The 21849-nt window shown below is 48.0% G+C and overlaps 6 protein-coding genes across 6 annotated transcripts; 3 read left to right on the plus strand and 3 right to left on the minus strand.

Annotated features, from left to right (window-relative positions):
- Positions 1-634: 634 nt before the first annotated feature.
- Positions 635-8624, minus strand: N7471_012923 (putative polyketide synthase; the record flags this gene model as incomplete). Its single annotated transcript, XM_057285642.1, has 8 exons — positions 635-1765; positions 1820-6453; positions 6515-7115; positions 7170-7695; positions 7746-8085; positions 8132-8189; positions 8241-8327; positions 8376-8624. The coding sequence occupies 8 exons, from the start codon at positions 8622-8624 to the stop codon at positions 635-637; spliced, it is 7626 nt and encodes a 2541-aa protein (XP_057131908.1).
- Positions 8625-9052: 428 nt separating this feature from the next.
- N7471_012924 (putative DUF341 family oxidoreductase) lies at positions 9053-9822 on the minus strand (the record flags this gene model as incomplete). Its single annotated transcript, XM_057285643.1, has 3 exons — positions 9053-9651; positions 9702-9711; positions 9775-9822. The coding sequence occupies 3 exons, from the start codon at positions 9820-9822 to the stop codon at positions 9053-9055; spliced, it is 657 nt and encodes a 218-aa protein (XP_057131909.1).
- A 3448-nt stretch (positions 9823-13270) lies between these two features.
- Positions 13271-15802, plus strand: N7471_012925 (threonine/serine exporter family protein; the record flags this gene model as incomplete). The annotated part of the gene is made up of 1 exon (XM_057285644.1): positions 13271-15802. One exon carries the CDS (start codon positions 13271-13273, stop codon positions 15800-15802), a length of 2532 nt encoding a protein of 843 aa, XP_057131910.1.
- Positions 15803-16197: 395 nt separating this feature from the next.
- Positions 16198-17265, plus strand: N7471_012926 (asparaginase; the record flags this gene model as incomplete). The annotated part of the gene is made up of 1 exon (XM_057285645.1): positions 16198-17265. The coding sequence occupies one exon, from the start codon at positions 16198-16200 to the stop codon at positions 17263-17265; it is 1068 nt and encodes a 355-aa protein (XP_057131911.1).
- A 639-nt stretch (positions 17266-17904) lies between these two features.
- On the plus strand, positions 17905-18407 carry N7471_012927 (uncharacterized protein; the record flags this gene model as incomplete). Its single annotated transcript, XM_057285646.1, has 3 exons — positions 17905-17943; positions 17999-18049; positions 18117-18407. 3 exons carry the CDS (start codon positions 17905-17907, stop codon positions 18405-18407), a joined length of 381 nt encoding a protein of 126 aa, XP_057131912.1.
- A 1643-nt stretch (positions 18408-20050) lies between these two features.
- N7471_012928 (uncharacterized protein) lies at positions 20051-20780 on the minus strand (the record flags this gene model as incomplete). The annotated part of the gene is made up of 2 exons (XM_057285647.1): positions 20051-20625; positions 20747-20780. The coding sequence occupies 2 exons, from the start codon at positions 20778-20780 to the stop codon at positions 20051-20053; spliced, it is 609 nt and encodes a 202-aa protein (XP_057131913.1).
- Positions 20781-21849: the final 1069 nt, after the last annotated feature.

Below are 21849 nucleotides of genomic sequence, written 5' to 3' on the forward strand. Positions count from 1 at the left end.
TAGGTCATGACCATCATCTAGTGGCTTGAGGTTTCGATAAAGCCATTAACCATGCGCTTAAACCGACGGGGCTGGATTTGACAATTACCGCCGGCAATTTTCACCTACGGTGGAGTGAACATCGACGTAAAAACAGATGGGAAGCAAAGGGACCCCCAACAAGAGGTTCCCGTAGACCTACAAGTGGTACATATTGTACCATTTTCATTCGGTAGATTTGAGAGAAAGGTATTTCCCATTATGTTATATGAACTACAAGACTAACTAGTCAGATACAAGAAGCTCTTGGATGGGATCAAGGGCTCCACCAATTCATGTAACGAGGGATTTGAACAGAGTCTCCGGGTTCCTATGGCAGGAATAATCTCTTAAATGTCAAGTAGACTCTTAGCCACATGCCTTTTTTGACTTTAATCCATTCCATCTTCTATCTTACAAGTCCAAAAGGCCCTCCTTACAAAGTCAATTCTTACTTTGACTTGTCTCTTTATTCCTGATATGTGGGTCACACGGAAATTAATCGATGCTAATATATATGTATCCATCGATGTTAAGCTGAACAGAAGGTATGTATCAGGTTGGATATTTCCGGAGTATTCTCCACACTTTCCCATCGTCAAATTAAATCAGTAACTCACTCCGAATTGCCCTCGAATCTTTGGCTGGCAATTTTATGAGACAACTCCGACATAGACCTTGCTAGAATTTCCAGAATGGGAACAGTGCAATCCATGGATCTTGATACCCAGTTGCGTAGCTCCACAGCCACATGGGAGTCAACTCCATACTCGGAGACCGGATTAGAAGGGTTGATATTTTCAACTGGGATAGACAGGTGGGAGGCTATCTTTCTGCTGAGAGCATCGCAGATTATAACGGTGGCTTGATCCACCGTTTTTGCAGCACCAAGTTCAACCTTCAATCCTTCCATCGAGTCGCTGAGCCCAGTAGGTTTGCCATGACCCTGGAACTTGTAACGGAAATGGGCGAACAAAGGAGCGTCAAAGTTCCCAAGTGATTCCGTTTCTTTCCATTGGCCTAGACCAGTCACAAGTTGTGCTCCTCCGCTCGTCGACTGGGCTATTGCAACTTGTATCAAGGATAAAAGAGTTGGTGTATCAGTGCCCTGGAATCCTTGTCGTTCCATCTTTGTCGCTAGGTCCTTGTTTTCAGCTAAATGACCCACATCTGTGATCGTTCCGAGATCTAAAGACACTGCCGGAAGACCTAGACTTCTTCGATAAGCGGCGAATGCATCCATGAAAGTGCATCCGGCGGCATAGGCAGCCTGGGTGGCATTCCCAATAACGCCGCTGATGGATGATAACATCAGGAAGAAGTCAAGGTCCGTGGGGAGGTGTCGATGCAAGTTCCAGGTGCCATAATACTTAGGGCCCATAACATCCCGATACTCGTCCAACTCCATGTTTTCAATATGAACGTCTTTGAGAACCATGGCTGCCTGGATTAGCCCCCGTATTGGAGGCGCGCAGTAAGAGAGATCATGAAGCATTCGCTGGACTTCGGTCTCGTCGGATATGTCACAAGCTCGGGCGGTTACCTGGATACCTTGTTCCACCAGGTTTCTCACTGTCGCCTGAGACTGATACTTTGAAAGGCCGCTTCTATTGACGAAAATTAGGCTCTTCGCTCCGTTTTGCACCATCCACAAGGCAACCTCCCTCCCAATCCCACCAAGCCCACCGACCAGCATGTAGGAGGCTTTTTCGCAGAACAATGGCTGCGTAGCCTTTGATAGCGTGGCCTGTATCTCGTTAGCTGGAGGCAAGTGTCCTCTTGAAAATGGGAGAAGCTGTACCTTCACCAGATCACTCTCTTTCACATGAACTACAACATGTTGCCGGCTTTGAATTGCCATCATTGCCTCTTGAATATGTGAAACATGATATACATCGGTAAAGCCAGGCCCTTTGAGTAGTCCATCGTGGAACAAGCGAAAGACCTTCGGCCATATCTGGTTGGCAAGGTCCGTCCTCTCCTTCTGGAGCTCAAATATGTTGACTGTAGACAGGGTCATGTTCTGGGGACATGATAACAGTCGATTCTTGACGTTGTTTGTTCGAAGTTGAATAAACCGACCAAATGGCGCAGTGCAGTTCTGGAGAATTTTGTCCTCTGAAGTCTCGAATGCCACTACTACGTTTGCCTTCTTTCCATCAGTCAACCGCAACATACCCTTGGCTACATCATCCTTCCCGCTTATGAAGACATGCTCCCCGGGTATGCCGAACCTCGAGCTCAGCAAGTCCTTTTCGTCGGGGCTCTGCACTGTCGCAAAAATCCGGGCTTCCCTCAGCAAGTACAATTCCAAAAGTGCTTGGCCGAAATGACTTCCGGTGTCATGGACGAGAACGACATCATTCAACTCAATCATTGACAGGTGATTCACAACATAATAAGCAATAGTATATGCTAGAGGCAAAGCTGAAGCCAGCTGTAATGACATTTCATCGTTGACCCTCTGGAAAGCCGATGCCCGATCGTGATAGAAGCTTCTCGCTGTCCCGGCTCCAAGACACGCAACCCGGTCGCCTACAGTGATGCCATGGACCCCGGTGCCGACCTTGTATACTATGCCGCTGCACTCCAGACCGAGGGTGTCGTCTTTTTCCCAATTAAGGAGCTCTGACTGAATATCCCATTTATTCAAGCCAAAGTAGTGTACTTTGATTCCGATATAACCAACTGGGAGTTCAGTCATCTGCGAATCACTAACAAAACCGGGGATATCAAATTTCCTGGACAGACGGAGAGGTTGCTGAAGCTGATGGAAAGGCTGCTCGGATACAGCCTCAATATCATTAATGCTGTTCATGGCGGTATTTGCCTTCGAATTCTCTAGTACTCGTGGGACCAGTATTTGCCCATTTCTCTCCGCATATTCCGTGTCTTCATCTGGATTTTCACGGAGAAATCGGTTAACCAGAACTTTTGCGATCATCTCGGCAGCTTCAGCTTCTGAGAGAGAATTTTGAGCATCCAGGTCAAGGGTGACAATCGAATTGACTCCCGATTCGGCACGCGCTGTTCTTGCAAATCCAACAGCCAAGGCCGCGTTTGGGTTGACGGGCTCAATTGTCCCTCCCCTTGTAATCCAGAGGACTCCTTCACTCTGCGTAAACATTGCTTTTATCTTGCTGAATGTGATTTCATTGGGAGCGGCCAACAAGGGGGACTTTGAAGTATCCAAGACCAAACAAATCTGATCCTTGCAACCCACATTATCGATGTGCGTCACATTCACCTCACATGAGGTCTTCTCGAGCTTAGTGACTAGATGCCTGACAACTTCGGTTTTGTTCTCGCAAATGATAGAAACCTTTCTGGCCGACTTGGAGTTTTTTCGTTTTCTGGCCACGATAAATTGATGGCTCTTCTCGGAGCCTTGCTTCCCATATGCATCAACCGAGGTGAAATGCGCATCTTGCAGGACCTCGTCCCATTGACTTGCTGTCCAACTACCCTGGCCCAAACAAAATTCGTCTGCGGACAAGCAGTGCAAGGCACCGAACATGAGATTTTTCAGCACATTCTTCTTTGGGTCAAAGGGATTAATTGCAATCAAATAGCCAGACGGCCTCAAAAGATCATGGATTTTGGTAAGTGCATCTTGTTCACAGCGTGCAGTACACAATCCATGAGGCAGGATTATAATGTCAAAGGAACTTTTTTCAAGTCCTTGTTTGGGGAAATCCTTGCCAAGATCCAGGGGCTTGCACTCAACCCATTCTGACCACGTCTCCAGCCGCTTCGAGGTATGCTCAAGCACAGAAGCGCTTTCGTGGGCAAATGTATATTTCCCGCAATAAGCTGTCTCGTTAAGCGTCACAAGATGGTTCAGAAATATCTCCGCAATCTGGCCTATACCAACGCCAAATTCAAGGATGGATATATCTGGTTTCCCATGGCCAATCAAATTGACGTATTTTGCAGCTGCTTGGTACGAGGCGTCCTCTGAGAATATATCCCAGAACTCATCCAATAGACGATTGTCTTTGATGACGGTGGAAAAGTCAACTTGATTTCGAATAATAGCCACAAGGTTCTGGCCAATGACCGGCAGGAGCCTTCCCATCGGGATAGAATCGATATTTTCCAAGTGGGATAATGATATTGAGGGTTTATCATCATGTCTTTCGAGCACATCTTGGAGATAACACCGAAATCGGCGGTGAGAAGCGTCAAGTCCCATTGCCTCTGTTGTGCTGACTTCCTCCAACGCAGCTCTGATGAAGCCGGCTGCACTCTCTTCGTACTCTTTTTTGGGGGTGGGCTCTTGAACAGCACCCTTCTTGTCAAATAAAAACGATACATTACTGCTGAAAAGAAAGCTCGGATCGGGTTTCCAGTCAATCTGATAAATTATGCGGCTGTCTTTTGTCTGCGATGCCGGTTCATGACGCTCGAGCCGCGCACATCGTAGGCCGCGAAGTGAAATAGTCAGCTCGGTTTCGAATTGCTTCTCGTTGCAATTTATCGCGACTATGCATGCGGTGACGTCCTTGTTTGGCATCGGGCGCACATGAGTACATATGCTCATGAGCTCTCCTGCGGAACAGCTGAGACTGGATGATACAACCATCTCTTCAATTGAGACTGGGATTGCAGGTCCTTGCTCTATCCCCATACCTGGAGGTAAAGCAGCAAAAATTGTTTGAAATATACTATCCAGAATGCATGGATGGACCAAAAGCTCATGCTGAAATGATCCAGGCATCACGGATAGTGTATCTGGTACAGTGACTTCTGCAAAGCACGCCCCGGCTTGGGTGACACGCGCTTTTGTCATATTCGCAAAGCATGGTCCATATTCCAGACCGGAACTTCGAAGCTTTTCATAAAAATCACCCACGTCAATAACCGAGACTCCATGGACTTCGGTCCCCAACGGGACCGTCGCATAACCATCAGTTTCCTCGACCCCGTCGCCTGAAACACCAATGCTTTTCTGCGTCCCGACCAAACCCGTGCAATGCTCAATCCACCTATTCTCCTCTGAGACGGAGTATATATGGAAATTGTACAAATGTTCTTGGTCTTGTGTCGACTTTCGAAGAGATACCATAACCTCGACGGCAGAAGTTTCGTTGAGTACCAGAGCTGATTGTATTGCGACATCTCGCAGGACGTATCTAGCAATCTTTTCTTCATCTTTGTTCAACTGTATCGATGCTTCGATTGCCATGACCAGATACCCTGCGGCAGGGAAAACAATATTCCCCTGAATGATGTGATCAAGAAGCCAAGGGAGCTCCGAGGTTCGAAGATAATTTCTCCAGCGAGGCTCGAATGGACATGCCATGTTGTCTGGTGCACCAAGTAAATCCATCCGCGGCGAGCTTCGGTTCCGATACATCTTGCTTAGTCGTGGCTCTGCCCAATATGACCTGGTGTGATTCCAGGCATATGTTGGAAGATCAACCAGTAGCTGCGGTGTGCTACTTTTCTTGGCCCCCATAGGTCTATTGATTGCACCAAAGTCAATGGGGTAGTTGAGTGATGCTAGTGTGGCGACTGCACCGAGTGCTGTGGTGACTGCGTTGGTCTTCCGCGTCAAAATGCTAATGTAGGCTATTTCGGCAGCATTGAGTTTCGCATCGGCCTTGAGAACTTGCTTGATGGGCCCAGAAAGTGCCGCATGAGGACCAATCTCGATAAGACAATCCACAGAAGGCTTTTGGGCTGCACCGGCCCTTCGTATTCTGGAAGCCCCAGTATGCCCAGCACGCTGACCATTTGTCTCGAAACACAAAGTCCTCAGCGACTTGGCAAATTTCACTTGTCCGACCAAATTTGACACCCAGTACTGAGCATCTAATTCTTTCAATGCAACCATCGTTCCAATGACCGAGGAAAAGAACGATGCCCGTTTTTCTCTCTTGTCTGTCGCTGTCTGATCCAGTCCTCGGGGCTGGATATGGTCTATCAAGCTGTGATATTTCTCGGCAACCTGTTCTATATGAGGGGAGTGATAAGCGACGCCCACTTCAAGGCGTCGACTAAAGACCTGTTGTTCTTTCAAGGTTTGGGCGAGTGCATCAATCTCAACTATATCACCTGATATTGTCACACTCGATGGACTGTTGACACATGCTACCACCAGCTGTCTGGGCTGAAATCCGTCCAGGTAGGGCTGTACCTCTTCGGCAGACATCCCAACTGCCATCATGGCACCTCTATTCGGTTGGTCATGCAGAAGCTGGCTTGCGACAACCCCTCTGTAGTATGCCACTGACATTGCATCATACATGCTGAGTGCACCAGTAGCATATGCAGCGGCAATTTCCCCACTAGAATGTCCTGTTACGGAGTCTGGCTGTATATTCCACGATTCCAGCAAGTCGACCAGCGCGATCTGCAAGGCTGTGCACACTGTCTGGCTGAGACTTGGATGGTTCAAATCGGAGTCCTGGGGGCACTTTGTGATCTCTTCTGTTTTCACCGTGTCTGTCAGTGCATGCACGGAACATTTAGAAGGCTAGTGTCTGTGTACCTTGCACTGTAAACGAAGCTCCGATGTCATTCAGAAATCTGTCGATGCCCACAATTGACGTTTTGAAGACAGGATAGGCTTGGAGCAGCTCCTTTCCCATCCCAACCCACTGCGCACCTTGGCCAGTAAATACAAACCCAAGCTTTGGCTTCTGAATGGCGCTCCTATATTTGACGTTCTGAGAGAGCGTGGCTGCCAAACTCGGCACCGTATCTCCGACAACGGCTGCCTTCCACGGAAAGACAGAGCGCCGCTCGTTGATTGTGAACGCAAGATCGTCTATAAACTTCTCAGGATCAAGGTTTAGTCTCGTTTTGAGAATATGATTGCTCAGAGTCTGCAGCTGTTGCGCGCAGGTTCTTTCATCGAAACCGGAGACCATGAATATGCGAGATAAACCAAGCGGTGAACTAGGAACTGTATTCTCATGATTTTCGGTCGTGGGGGACAGGATTCTGTCATCTTCGTGGAGTTCCCAACCAGATAGGCAGCCTTGGGCATCTTCGACAATAACGTGGGCATTGCTTCCACCGTATCCGAAGCTGTTGACAGAAACGCGACGAGGTCCTGTGGTCTCCCATGGTTCAGGGCGCAATTGAACCTACTCACGTTAGTTTCCAATCTTCAACTCGCCTGAGTACCTAGGTATCCAAACCTTTAGTTTCCAATCATCGACTGGGATACGCGGGTTAACTCTTTCAAAATTCCTGTTTGGCAAGAACATGCGGTTTTCCAACATCAGCACTGCCTTGATCACACCCGCCACACCGCTCGCGCCTTCCAAGTGGCCGACGTTGGTTTTAATGGAGCCAATTCGCACAGGATTGTCAGGCGGACGACCAGTTCCAAAGACACGAGCAATTGCCCCTGTCTCCACTGGGTCTCCAGCCAGTGTTCCTGTCCCATGAGCCTCCACAAAATCGGTTTCCGATGGATCCAGATCAGCCCGTGCATAGACGCTTCGTATCAAGCTTTCTTGGGCTGCCCCATTAGGTAATGTTATTCCTGCAGTGCGCCCGTCCTGGTTGGAACCTGTGCCTCGTATCACGGCCCGGATCTTGTCGTGGTCGTGTAACGCCTTGGCTAGTGGTTTAAGAATGAGACAGCCAGCTGCCTCGCCTCGCGCGTACCCATTAGCCTTTTTATCAAAGGTATGACATCTCCCATCTGAGGAAAGAAACCTGGGACAAATCAGTCTTCTTTTTCCTGTGGCGGGTAAACTTTCACATACTTCATCATGCTCATGGTTGACATAAATTCATGACTCAAGATCAAATTAACTCCCGCCGCAATCGCTGTTGACGAGTCCCCTGTCTGGAGACTTTGGCATGCCAAATGAAGTGCCACAAGGCTTCCCGAACAAGCCGTGTCTACCGTGACACTGGGCCCTTTCAAATCAAAGAAGTAAGACAACCTGTTTGCCGTCATTGCACGAGATTGTCCGGAGTTTGTGCACTGATACATGGGCACACACTCGGGATCCCGAAGTAGGAGATCCGTATAGTCTGCAGAAAAAGACCCTACGAAGCAGGATGTCTTTGTGCCCATGATTTTGGCCAGAGGAATGCCAGCTATCCACCATCAGTCCTGAAAGCGTGATTCTGAGTAGTAACCTACCATTCTCAAGACCTTCATATGCTACCTCCAACAGCAATCTCTGCTGAGGATCCATGGCCTGATTGGTTGACAGTTAGATGAGCTCGACAACATTTGACTCTGTACTCACCGCAGCCTCGTCACTTGTCATGTTAAAAAACGGCGCGTCAAAAACAGATATATCCTCTTCCAGGAAGTGGCCCCCTTTCACGTTAATCTACTCCTACATTATTGATTATTCCGACTCGTTGCATATACTACTTACCGTTCCATGGCGGGCATGATCTGGGTGATGGAATGCTGCACTGTTCCACCTCTTAGCTGGTATTGCGCTCCATGCCTCTTTACCTGTGAGAATCATTTCCCACAGTTTCTCGACATTTTTGGCATCCCCTGGTCCCCGGAAGCCAATTCCCACAATTGCTATCGGTGTACAGGATTCCGCGGTCGATTTTGCTAGATCATCTTCCGAAATGGTCGCGTTTAGAGGCTTGACGCTAGTTTGTGGCCACATTGTTGCTTGTGGTTTACTGGACGTCGGCCAATAACCATATATGTCATCCCAGGGAAATATAAGGGGACTGCCTTTTCTCAAGCCAGGGCAATGGGCTTTCCTGTATCAGAGTGATCGGTCTACTCAATTCCTTGGCGCCATTCACTTTTGGTGATAGTCTACATGGGGACATGTGGGAAGGTTTCACCTCATTCGCAGCGAGGTAAGTATCCGGGTGCAACCCTCAACGGAGAAACAAAACTCAAAGCCCATAAATATCTCGATCTGAAACACATTTTCCGCCTTCGCGAAGAATCCGCAATATACCATTACAACAACATCCTGCAAGTTATGTTCCACAACCGCAAACATACTACTCTCCTCTACAAACAGACCCTTGCCCCTCCGCCGCACAGCCGAAGTGAAGACCCTTCTTTTGGTATCCGGTGTCACAGAATTTGACTGGACAGTTTTCGAATTGCAGTGGCGATTATGGCGACATTCTTCCGATCACTGGGGACATCGTGGCCCTTCCCATGTACGGCAAATGTCGAATGCCTCGCAGCACAGAGTCGATACAGAGCCATTGAGTATTCGAAGAGTGGGTCTTTGGCCCCAGCAATATGCACGCAGGGTATGGAGATGAACCCCTCTAATCCTTCCTCTACAACAGGTCGCTTTCCAGGTTCCATGCGAAAGGGTGGGAGGGAATTGATGAAGATTGCGCATCGAAATAGCGCAGGCTCATTTGGATTCATCTTGGCATGGTGGATCATGAATCCAGCAGCCAATGTGCCGCCATGGGAGAAGCCTAGAACCCCGTCGAACGGACCTTCCAAGGCAACTGTTTCACTCAGCTGCTCGTACGCCTCCAGGATGTCGGACTCATCGCTATCCTCGTGGGAAAAGGTGCGTGGGAAACGGTAGTAGCTGTAGTACGGACCATCATAATAGCCGGCGATTCCAGGTCCGGGAGCTGAATCGACATCACCTTCGAGGAATGAGAACGTCGCGGTGTTGTCGCGTTGGAGCTCATGCATGAGCCCACCTGTTTGATTAGAGTTTTGTGTTTCGTCACTGAAACAGGAGATTGCATACTCAGTTGCGACTGTAAAATATGTTGGCAAATTAGGATACCGTCACCCCCCTATCAGCAGTGTTCGTAGCTTACCTTCTGATTCGTCCCCCAGCCATGGAGACACAACAATCGTAAGGGCATTGTGTTGGGTAGCGATAGATAGATGAAGCAGAGAAAAGTCGCCGTTCTCATCAAGAATTACTGCAACTTGCTAGTGTGATTGTCATGTCTGCCTGCGACATTTTATATTTTCCTTTGTGGCGAACAACAACCCACGGCGGGAAAGGGATTCGACTCGTTCGACTTCATTTCATCGATATGCACGAACGACAAGGACCCTCAAACTCACCGCAAGGAGACAGATCCATTTCGGCCTGAACTTGGCGAGGCTATCAGTTGCACAGACACGTCGATCTGAATATGTCAGTATACCTCCCGTAGTCCACGTAGTCCATGCAGTGTGGTACTCAATCCAATTGACAACCCTCAAGCAAAAGCCACGGCGGTTGTAAATTCACCGTTGATATATTTCCCGCCCTATGTTTTCACCATGGCCAGCAACCCAGAAGCTCCGAATGAGGAAGGAACGATCGCACTTTTTCCAAGATAAGGGGTTCGCCTTGGCTCGTCCACTACATCCATGGATACATAGGTAGCTCCTCGAATTTTTTTCTCTTGCCCCAACAATGACTTTGTTGTTCCTCATAACGCTGCTATTCTGACTACTGCAGCCTCCTTCGAGGGGCTGGAAGCAGCCCTCGAAGCAATCGAACAACAACTCTCCGCCCATCGCCCGCCCTGCCCCCAGTCTCCCCTCGTTCAAGGCATCAATCTAACCCTCTTCACGAGACTCAAACAGGAAGAAGATATCTTCTGAGGCTTTAGAGCCACAATTGCCCGCCAAAATTCCCAGCCAACCTCACTCACCAACTGCCAGTTCTTTGTAAACAACCTTCTCGTAGTACCGTGCTCTTCAAATTTGTTTGTTTGAGAGTACTGCTGAATCAAGGTAGTACTATCCCAAGGTGGTATTTTGCACTCCTTTTGTCTGGTGTACTGATTGGTTTTTTGGTGGAAGTCAGAATGATGGTGACAGCTCGGTGAACTAGCAAAAAGACGCAAGGTGCCATTCAGCTTGGGAAACTTGAAGATTTTTCAATCCCAAATAATAAGGATGTGTGGGAAACAAAACAGCCCATTTTACCACAAGACCATAACAAAAGCCTTGGTTTCTGTTTAGGGCCTAGGGGGGCCATATCCCATTTCGACAGGATGGCTGGCATGAGCTGGTATCGCTACGAATTGGTGGATAGGATACAATTGGTTGAATAGCGGAAAGCTGTGGCGTTGGCTAGCCCTTGAATGTTAATAAAACACCTTCATATTTTTATTTCATATACAACGTAGTACTGAATCTTAGGATCATATGCACTATGTTACGTGCTGTCACATGCTAAATGATCTTTCTTTGTTATTCCAATGTTTGATTGGTTTGCATAGTGGGGTTTGCCACCTTCACCCAGGGTTGTTCCTCCATTTCTTTCTCTCGTTCTCTCTGTATCTCTAGTATTTTGAATTGACTGACTCCTATGTTGTATTTAGTTGATCGAAGACTTGGCACGGAATATCCTCTGGAAATAATAAGGTGGCTAGTTTTGTACTAGTTTTCTGCCAAGCAAAAAAAACACCCCGCAATACCGCACGTTGACGTAGTGAGGATTGGAATCTCCCGATCATATGCACGACTTCATCTGAAATTGAACTTCGTATCGCATCATTTTTCATTCCCTATTTTTTTTCCCTGTACAATCATTCTCGGCATGTCCTAATCTTTCGCTCTTACTCGGGCTATCATTGCCCCCTTTTCACCGTGACAACCCCTATCACGGGCAGGATCCGTTGTGGCTCTTTTAACCAATGGTAGAGCTTGACATGGACTTGGATGCTTGACTTGAGCGAGTACGAACACCGCTTGTAATTATTGGTATAGGCAAATCAAAAGTGTGAGAGCTATAACCAGCTTCAACAATAATTATATTCCCGATTCCTCCACCGGGGTGTCTCTTTGCGCCTTCTGTTGTAGACTCTCATTATGGGTTGGTGGGATACGCTGCCACGACAATCGGTCTCCGGGATGCCGACTCCACCGAACTCTAATGCAAAAATCGGGCTTTGGCTACCTCCCGCATGTCTTCGGACCGTGCCTGGTCAATTGGTGGAAAGGAGACCGGACCGCATTCGAGTGCCTCGTCCCTTAGGCTGCGAGGCTTTTCCATGCGCGGCATACCTCAAGATTAGGGTTTCCGAGGTTTGAACGAACCATTTCTGAAAGGGAGCGGTCAGACCCGAGATAAGGAGAGGGGTGAACCTTGGAACATCCATGAGCTACTTGTGTGTTGTACAAGATAGCATGTGTGATAGAGGGAATAGAGGGGATAGAGGGCATAGAGGGCATAGAGGGCACAGAAGGGGTCTCGACCCCTAACTAAATTAAATCATTGAATCATGTGCAACCACACAGATTTACGCCATTTCGACTCCACCGGGTGGCGGCCCTCGATTCGTAATGTTCTGCGTGAATCCCGGAGGATCCTTTGGTGGGTCTCTGCTTCTATCTATAAATCTGATGTCCGTTCGCCAATTCTTTGATCACATCACGGTGGATAATGATAATAATAATGGCATCAGATTTGCAAGGGACTATATACTTTCCACTCCACTCTATCTCAGGAGGTGGCTGTCAAAATAACAAATGCGCAAGACGTGGGTCAGGATCGACGTTTTGGGCAGACTGAACGCGGCGGCCTAAGGGGGTTATTTGTGTGCCAGAGATAAGAAGGATGAAAACAAAAAAAAACCCCTCCGAAATAGAAAAATAAAATAGAAAACAAAACCAAAAGCTCTTCTAAACTATATCCAGTCGGTATAAGAATGGAGTACAAAGGGAACAATGCACGAACCATACAAAGTACCCAAGACCATATTTTTTTAGCCCGGATGGCTCGGTGCCAATACCAGACAGAACAAGATCGCCACAATGTGACCCACACCACCTCGCGGATGTGCAGGTAGTACGTACTCTAGAAACTCTAGAAATCATTTCTATTCCCCGAATGATAGACGCAGATATGTCAGTGTGCATGTATCCTTGTGCAATTGGAGGGTTAACAGCGGGTAAACTTAGGGTTGAGCCTATAAAGTAGTAAAAGGATGTGCATATTAAAGTAGTATTATGATTTCATTATCTAGAAGATCTAGACTCTCTTTTTTGAAGTCTTTTTTAAGTCTTTTTTAACTATTTTAACTATTCCAACTGTTCCAAGACCCTAACTGAATCCGTATTGAGGGAATTATGGCAATTCCCTGGTTTCGCCATTTAATCCTGTTCTAGACTTACTTATCAAAAAAAAAAAAGTCTTAACTTTTTCTCTTCTTATTCTACTATCCTTTTCCAAAACTGTTCATCTTCTCATAGATTGTTTTTGACTGACTTCTCTATCATTCGTTGTGCCTTGTGCCTTGCATAAACGCGGCTTGCAGTTCTCGGCTAATCTCCCACCGAGCCACCGAGCTCACTCAAATTTCCTTCATGTCGGGCATCATCAACCCACATCCAAGCCCAAATGAAGAATACGCAGAATACCCTCTTCCAATCATTGAGAATCCTGGTGATCGCCAAAGCCTCGAGCGTGAGACCACCGTCGATGCCACCCAATATGATGCCGGGCTTGAGCCACCCACACCCCGTCGCAGCCGATCCCATCATAGAGTTCGTTTTCGCTCGCTGAGTCTGCGCCCAAATGAAGAAGTCTCGCATCCCGCCTCGCGACCATTACTGCCGCCCCCAGACCCGAACGAAATCGCGCTATCCGGAACCATCACCCCGCCAGCCCCCACACATTCCCGCCGTGGCTCCGGCCTCGCCAACGTGCATACCCCCGACCAGTTTGGCGAGACGGAGAAACATGATTTTGCAGGCAAAATGGACCGGACTACCTCGGCCCGCGACCGCTTCAGAGCTACCGGTCAGGTTTTGCGACAGAAAACTAACCGCTTGACGGAACGCCTCGGTCGCCCCACGGATGAGGGCGAGCCGCTCAACGCCTCGTACATTCCAGATGACTTTGACAGCGGTATCCCACTCGAGGAGCTGCAGGCCCGCCGCGCTCGCCACGACGCCGACCGAGCCCACGCATTGGAGAGTGGCGAAAACCTTATCGAGCCACCCCCTAGCGCCGAGGCTCATCGCTTGGTCCGCAGCATGACCATGGCTCAGGATCAGCTCCGGAAGCGGAAACCTCGGGGCGCATATCAGCGGTCGGGACAGACAACTCCCGAGGGCTTGTTCAGCGCCTTCACGCAGCGGAGACGGTCCAGTGGAGTCGCCGGTGGCAGCGGCATTTTGTCGCAGCTGCTGAAGCTCCAGGCCGCCCAGAACGGGGGTTATTCGCGCGCGGAAAGTGTTATCACAGATGACTCCGACAGTGACACTCAGGTGTCTTCCGGTATCTCCACCCCGAAGAAGGGCTCCCTCTCGCCCCTCATCCTTGCCTCTCAACCACCATCTGGTGCCGCTACCCCGCGCAAGGAGAAGCTCAAATGGTACAAGAAGTCGGCCCATCGGTCCACCTCGTCGCTGGTCAATGCCTCCATGAACCTCAGCACAGCCAGTCTGCCCGCTGCGGTGGAGGCCGCTCCGGGTGTGCACAAGAAACACAAGAAGAGCAAGCGCAAGACCCGTCTGGAAGATGAGATTCGTGTCACCGTCCATATCGCAGAGATCATCGCGCGTCAGCGGTACATCATGCAGCTGTGCCGTGCGCTTATGCGATACGGTGCGCCGACCCACCGTCTGGAGGAGTATATGCAAATGACCGCCCGGGTCCTGGAGGTTTCAGGTCAATTCTTGTATCTGCCCGGTTGCATGATCATGTCCTTTGATGACCCTACCACACGTACGGCCGAGGTCAAGCTTGTGCGAATGGTGCAAGGAGTCGACCTTGGTCGCCTTGCTGATACACACAACGTTTACAAGAATGTTGTTCATGATCTTATCGGTGTTGAAGAGGCAACTCAGGAACTGGACGAGATTATGCAGCGCAAGCCCCGATTCAACAAATGGGTCTTGGTCTTGGTGTACGGTCTTGCTAGTGCGACTGTCGGCCCCTTCGCTTTCAGCGCGCGACCGATCGATATGCCCATTATCTTCTGTCTCGGTTGCATTGTTGGGCTGATGCAGCACGTTCTCGCGCCACGGTCGACCCTCTACTCCAACGTCTTCGAGGTTACTGCTGCTATTGTCACTTCCTTCCTCGCCCGCGCATTTGGCAGCATCATGGTTACCCGCAATGGTACATCTGAACCACTTTTCTGCTTCTCCGCTATGGCACAGTCATCCATCGCTCTGATTCTCCCTGGATTCATGGTTCTTTGTAGCAGTCTGGAACTGCAATCTCACCAAATAATCGCTGGTTCGATCCGTATGGTGTATGCCATTATCTACTCCCTCTTTTTGGGCTATGGTATCACAGTGGGGACTACGATATATGGACTGATGGATGCCAATGCGACGTCTGCATCTACGTGTTCAGGCCTGGATGTCTACGGGTCGGTTTACGCACGCACATTTCCCTTCGTGGCTATCTATGCTGTTTTCCTGGCCATTGTGAACCATGGAAAATTGAAGCAGATGCCCGTCATGGTCTTTATCGCCTTGTCCGGGTACGTCGCCAACTATTTCAGCACCACCAAGCTCGGCACTCAATCTGAAGTCGCCAACACCGTCGGCGCATTCACTATTGGTGTCCTAGGCAATCTGTACAGTCGTGTCTGGCATGGCCATGCTGCCACCGCCATTCTTCCCGGCATCTTTGTGCTGGTCCCCTCTGGCCTTGCTTCTAGTGGGTCTTTGATCGCTGGTATCCAATACGCCGACGAGGTTCGTAAGAACCTCTCAAATAATGGGACCAGCACATCTACCGGCGCTCTTTCTGAAACTTCGGTTGCCAGTCTTGGTTTTGGCATGATCCAAGTCGCGATCGGTATCACAGTCGGACTGTTTATCGCGGCTTTGGTTGTCTACCCCTACGGCAAGAAGCGCACTGGTCTGTTCAGCTTCTAGTCATTTATTTGCATATTTTTGATCATATTTCTGTTGTATATGTGTTATGTTTCAGACTTTTTTTCTTTCTACATTTCGGGTTATCAGCGTCAATTCAGCGTTTGGGATTTACACTGCATTTTATAGACTTATACGGGAGCGTCATTGAGCGATATCATTTTAGACATCATCCACAACAATACACGATCTACAGGATCTACTTAGACTACATACCAACCACTGTTCTTATCTGATATAGAGCCTTTGTTCCGATAGTCAAAAAAAAGTGGATTTCTTCTCGCCTCGTGTCGGAGCTTTCCGACCGCAATGACACATCGCCACGGGGCGTCGCCAAATACCCCGAAGATCCGCAAAATACTAAACTCACCGTACCACAACAGAAGAAACGAGCCAGAATGCGAAGAATCATCCCAGCCGACTTCATCGCCTCAGACCGCGGCGGGGTCGTTGAAAACAGACACAGCGTCCATGCAGCCATCACCGACGCCGCGGGCAACCTCCTCTACGCAGTCGGCGATCCCTATCGAATGACGCTCGCCCGCTCAGCAGCCAAACCCGCACAGGCGCTAGCAATCCTCGAAACGGGTGCAGTGGACAGATTCAACTTCGACGACGCCGATCTGGCCTTCATGTGCGCCTCGAATAGCAGCGAGGAGCGACATATCGCTCGCGCCCGGAGTATGTTGTCCAAAGTCTCTGCTTCCGAGGCTGATCTCCGCTGCGGTGGACATCCTCCTCTCTCTGAAACTGTACAGCGCGCGTGGATCAAGAGTGATTTTATCCCGACTCCGGTTTGTAGTAATTGTTCTGGCAAGCATGTCGGTATGATTGCGGGGGCGAAGGTGTTGGGTGGTGATGTGGCGGATTATCACTTGTCTACGCATCCTGTTCAAATGCATGTGAAACGTGTTGTTGATGATGTCTGCGGTCTTGGGGAGGATGGGTCTGTTTGGGGTCTTGATGGGTGTAATTTGCCTGCTCCGGCTTTCGAATTGAACTATCTGGCTCGTATGAATGCGACCTTCGCTGCGGCGGCTGATGCTACGGCGTTGGGTTCTGGTACATCTTCGAGAACGAAGGCTTTGAGTCGGGTCTTCCATGCTATGTGGCAAAATCCTGAGTTCGTCGCGGGAGAGAACCGCTTTTGTACAATCCTCATGACTGCATTCCAAGGCCTGCTGATTGGGAAGCTCGGGGCGGATGGCTGCTATGGCATCGGCATTCGGGAGTGTGAGCAAACAAGATGCCTTGGAGCAGAGGGTGCGATTGGGATTTCAGTGAAGATTGAAGATGGCAATATTGGTGTTCTTTACTTGGCTGTGGCGGAGATTTTGGAGCAGCTTAAGATTGGAGAGCCTGAGATGCGTCAAGCGCTCTCTGCCTTTCACCACCAAAAGATTTTCAACACTGTTAATGTTCAGACTGGCAAGGTCTCGCCTTGCTTCCAAGTGCGAGCAGCATGATATAGTTAAGCGGAGTCGGGATATTACATTGACTGGGTTATAGAGCATAGACTAATAGGCATCATATTCAAATCTACCCAACAAAACAGTGGTTTGTTTTATCCAACAGTCACACGGAGTGAAACCCTGGGCCAGCAATGATATCCAATGTTTATAGTGCCCCTATCGAGGACCTTCGGTCGTTGCCTCACTAGCTAGCTACCTAGGTACCCTTGACCATACTGTTCTTATTCTATTCATTGTTTATTTAGTGAATCTCTCACATTTCCCTCACTTGTTCCTTATTTTTTTCTATCATATGGCCGTTGATTTTGGTCAATCCAAGTTGTATTCATTTTTTCGTATGAGGCAAACAATCTCATATTGAATAAAATTGTAATTCCAAGGGGTTGGCTTTTCTCATATGGTCTCTTATTGTTATCCATTGAATTCTCATTGTCGATCTAGTGAATTAGAGAAGGTGTCCTTGCTCACTCAACAACATCCTAATTTATTGACCTGCATAATAGTCCCAATGGGTCTTCAGATACCCAGGTGCGCCTGCGGTATCACGGCATAAAATCATACAAAATAGCCATATCACTTCTAGTTCACTTTCTATCATGTTCACATCTCTCTGCGTCCCCTATGCAGAACAACATGGATGCCAGCGGGAGTGAGTATGAGCAACCCTCATTGGTGAGTCGTTACCCCAGTTTCCACTGATCTACGTGCACAATCTAACTTAGGATAGCCATCGAGCATGAGGAAGAGGAAGCGCTCAGCCGAGGATGATTCCTCACGGGTGAGTCCTGACCTTCCTTAAATCAGTCCAGATTCTATGCAGAAACTAATATGTCCTTCCCATCAAGGCGAGGAAGAAGCGCAAGCCAGCGCTCGATGATCTCCGCAAGCTGCTAGTAACTTACCACGGCTTGCAGCAAATGCAACGAGAGCTGACCGAGCAGCTCGCTCTGTGTGAACGCCAAATTGCCAAGCACAAATTTGGCAGCGTCTGGGGGAAGTCGCGCCGTCGCGGCTGCCGCGGCCGCCCATACATCTTTCCGCGCGTGCAGTCTCCACTGCGTGAGTTAGTCAAGATGGAGGAAGACCTGCCCACGTTCTGGGGGCGCGTGGGAGAATGGTTGCGGAGGTGGTGGTGAAGGGGGAAAGAGATGGAAGATGGACCAGGTTCTCGCTGGCGAGACCCCCAAAACTGGATGAGTATACAATATCGTGAAGGGTCATTCATGTTAGAAATAACCAGAGAGTCAGGTCTTTCCTAGACAACTACAAAGGGAACCAGAAACCCCGGCCGCTACGGCCGCGTGTTTTCACCTCTGTTTCAATTCATACCACTATCTGTCCGGTCGGTGATTAACCTGTACTCGTATCAGTACATATTACTAGTAGTTCCTGTTCTTGGCATTTGTATTATCCTGCCATATTATAATTCAATTGCCTGAGATTAGAAAGTTCGACTCAATGCCATCCCTCCTTCCTCGGGCAACCGCGTCCAGGGACGGGTCCTGCCTACTACAACACTTGGTTTTCTAAAGATTTACACTGTCTTTGGGAAGTCATCTCGCGGGTAATCCTCGTGCTAGTGGGCCATGGATTGTCTTCCACATTGATGAACATGCATTGGAAAGAGATATTGAACTCCAACCACGACCTTTTGACCTTATGGACGAAGACACTTCAACCTAAATGGAGGTCCTCTTGATCTCAAAATGGAGTCACTTTGGTACAGTGGAACGGGGTCCAAAAAAGGGCAGACTGAACAATCCACACATTCGCCGTTCTTCCCCTCGGACAGTGGAATGGCCCTCGTTTGTCCTCAAATTACCCTACACTGAATCAAGAATCAAGGTCGAGTAACCTTGGAGATGAGGCCCTGGCTCCGAGTCAAGATGGAAGCTCGATCACTCGGTACTAAGACACAAATCTGCTAATACAACCCGGACTCTGACGAGAGACTTATGAGCCAATACAAATCAAAAAGTACGTATTGAAAAATCACAAATCCCTCGTCAAAGACCATCAACGAGAGCTTTGAAATGCCCTTCAGGAGCCTATTCCTCGTGGTCCTTATCCTCCGAGATTGACATAATAAGGTTGCTTCGTGTTGAGTTGGAGTGTGTTTGTACCAACGCGAAAGAGGTGATGGGCGACTGTGGGCTGCAATACCGGGATGTTCATGATATGTTAATTGGCATGTGTTATCATTCAACAGTTTCCTGGTCTAGCGGTTATGATTTTCCGTTAACAAGTGTTTATTGACAATTGTTCCGGAAAGGTTCTGGGTTCGATTCCCAGGGAAACTATTTTTTTTATTCTTTTTCATTCTTTTTTATTTCTTTTGTGTTTTGGATATCGCATTGTTGAACCTATTTGTATACTCTATACTATTCATTTTTATTCTTTTTGTCTATTTGCTTTTGCAGTCGTCTGTGTGGTTTTATAGGTTGGTGGGTGTTATCTTTGAAAAGAAATGGCCGAGATATATATTCCAAGGTTGCGTTCGAAATCCTATCAACCTGACATGTACAAAAAATATGTACGTGGGCTAGTCATGTCTTTATTTAGATTAAGGATATAGGATGTGGAAGTGCACCATAACACTAATAACCGTGGAATTTGTTAATTTTGATATTGATCCCATGTATCGACCTTGCCTAGCATCGCCCGGCAATAACATTGCTAAAAGATGAGATACAAATGATGAAACCAAGCCGTAATGCAATTCCATGGGCGAAAACCTTGAGCTGTCGAAAGAGATGTACTGGAAAAGATCACCCACAAATCACTGGACGGGGAGGACAGGCTCTGGAGTTCTGCAAGGGCTTGCAGGGTCCTGAGTAACATCCGTCAGCTTTCCGACGTAATGGCAATCTCGAACAACACGTTCAGCAAGTGCCAGGTCAGTTTCCTCGACGTTGCCCCAGTTCCATCCCTTCATGAACCTAACTCCTTCGTCCAGCTTCTTCAGTAAGTTTTCTTTGCTCTGCTGCTCTGAGAGACGATGGAGAAGCTCGGGATGAATATGTCCAGGTGGGCCGTGGAATATGTAAGATGATATGAAACTCAAGAGGTCCTTTTTGACTCGGATTCGGCTAGGACCACCAATTCGGAGCTTTCGAAGATGGTGAATTAAGGAGAGCATGTATTGAGGAGGCTTTGGAGTTCGAATATTGATGTCGGGGGCAAACATCGAGGGGACCTCAGTTGTATCCTCAAGTGTAAAATCAACCAACGACAGCGGGAAAAGATGCACACACATCCAGCCTGCACCATCTAAATCGTGTCGCAAACATCCGGTATCCCAGAATCCAAACCACCATCGATTTCCAGTCGAGAGGCGGGGAAAGTTATTCTCGACTAGGATATGTGAAGCTAGCGATAACTGCTCATCGGGTACTGCCCATTCCACAACCTATCACACTTCTGTTAATAAATACATTCCATTAATGATAATAGAGGGATTCAATTAGCCACTCACCAGTTATCGCATTTGACGGCCAGGTGCAACACATTGCTGTTCTGAAATTTGATGTTGTATTTCCAGATGCTGAGCTGCAGTCTAAAATGAAGGTTTTTGCATGATTTTGCGAGGGCAAATAATGCACTGCCGTCCAAATGCGACACAATCCACAGCAAAAGCTCGTTGGGCAGGTATAGTCTTCACGACCGCCAAGGTGGATGGATATTTACGCACAGCAGGTCGTCAACCATCACCTATCTGCTACATCAAGCCACTTAGAATACTGCTCCAATATCGGCCACGATCGGCCGGCTAGTCAGACCAGGAGATGAACATGCTCTGGTCCCAATCCTAAAATTCAATAAGTAAAAGTATCTGAGCAACTCTGTATTACAGTAAAGTCCAGTGAACAATATCTGAATCTTAGAAAGTCAAGCGTTGAGAGAACTGAGGGTATAGGCATCTACCCCAGTTTTAGTCGTATAACTTCTTTTAGATAGTCTCTTCCTGGATAGTCTTGAGGAGGTTTCATCTGCATTTCTTCTATATAGATACCACGGCCAGTTCATCCGGGTATAGATGAATGTGTGCGTCACCCTTAGTTTTTTAATTAGGAGGTCTTTAATGTCTTTGGCGAGCACTAGTTTTAATTCAGAGTCATCACTATTAGTAACTATGCCTGGGAATCAAAGATTAACGGGTCACGGCACGCTAATGCAACCTACTGACATGCCCCACTGAGTTTAAAGTAGTTGGCCAATAATTTCGGAGGAATTGGAACTAGGTATGAGTGTATAGTGGCTGAACCAAAATACCCGGGTAGATGGCCTTGTTAATTAAACACGGAAATTTTGAATTAATGACAAACCAAGACCGCCGATCTAAGCCGGTCGAATTGTATGAAGCGATTACACCGTACATAATAACGCTTTTGAGGGATTTCTTGAGGGATTTTCATGCAAAGGCCTTGAAATATACAAAGAATTACTAATTCAGCTTCTATGTTTACCTTCGGAAGAAAATTATCACTTTGTCAGCATTCAATTTAAAATTGCCATGAACTACAGAATTATAAATAATCCAATATTATCTCACACGCAAGGTTGGTGATTTTCCGAAGT

This window comes from Penicillium samsonianum (genome assembly GCF_028829775.1).
Source record: "Penicillium samsonianum strain IBT 33392 chromosome Unknown utg000007l_segment0_segment0, whole genome shotgun sequence".
NCBI classification, from domain to species: domain Eukaryota; kingdom Fungi; phylum Ascomycota; class Eurotiomycetes; order Eurotiales; family Aspergillaceae; genus Penicillium; species Penicillium samsonianum.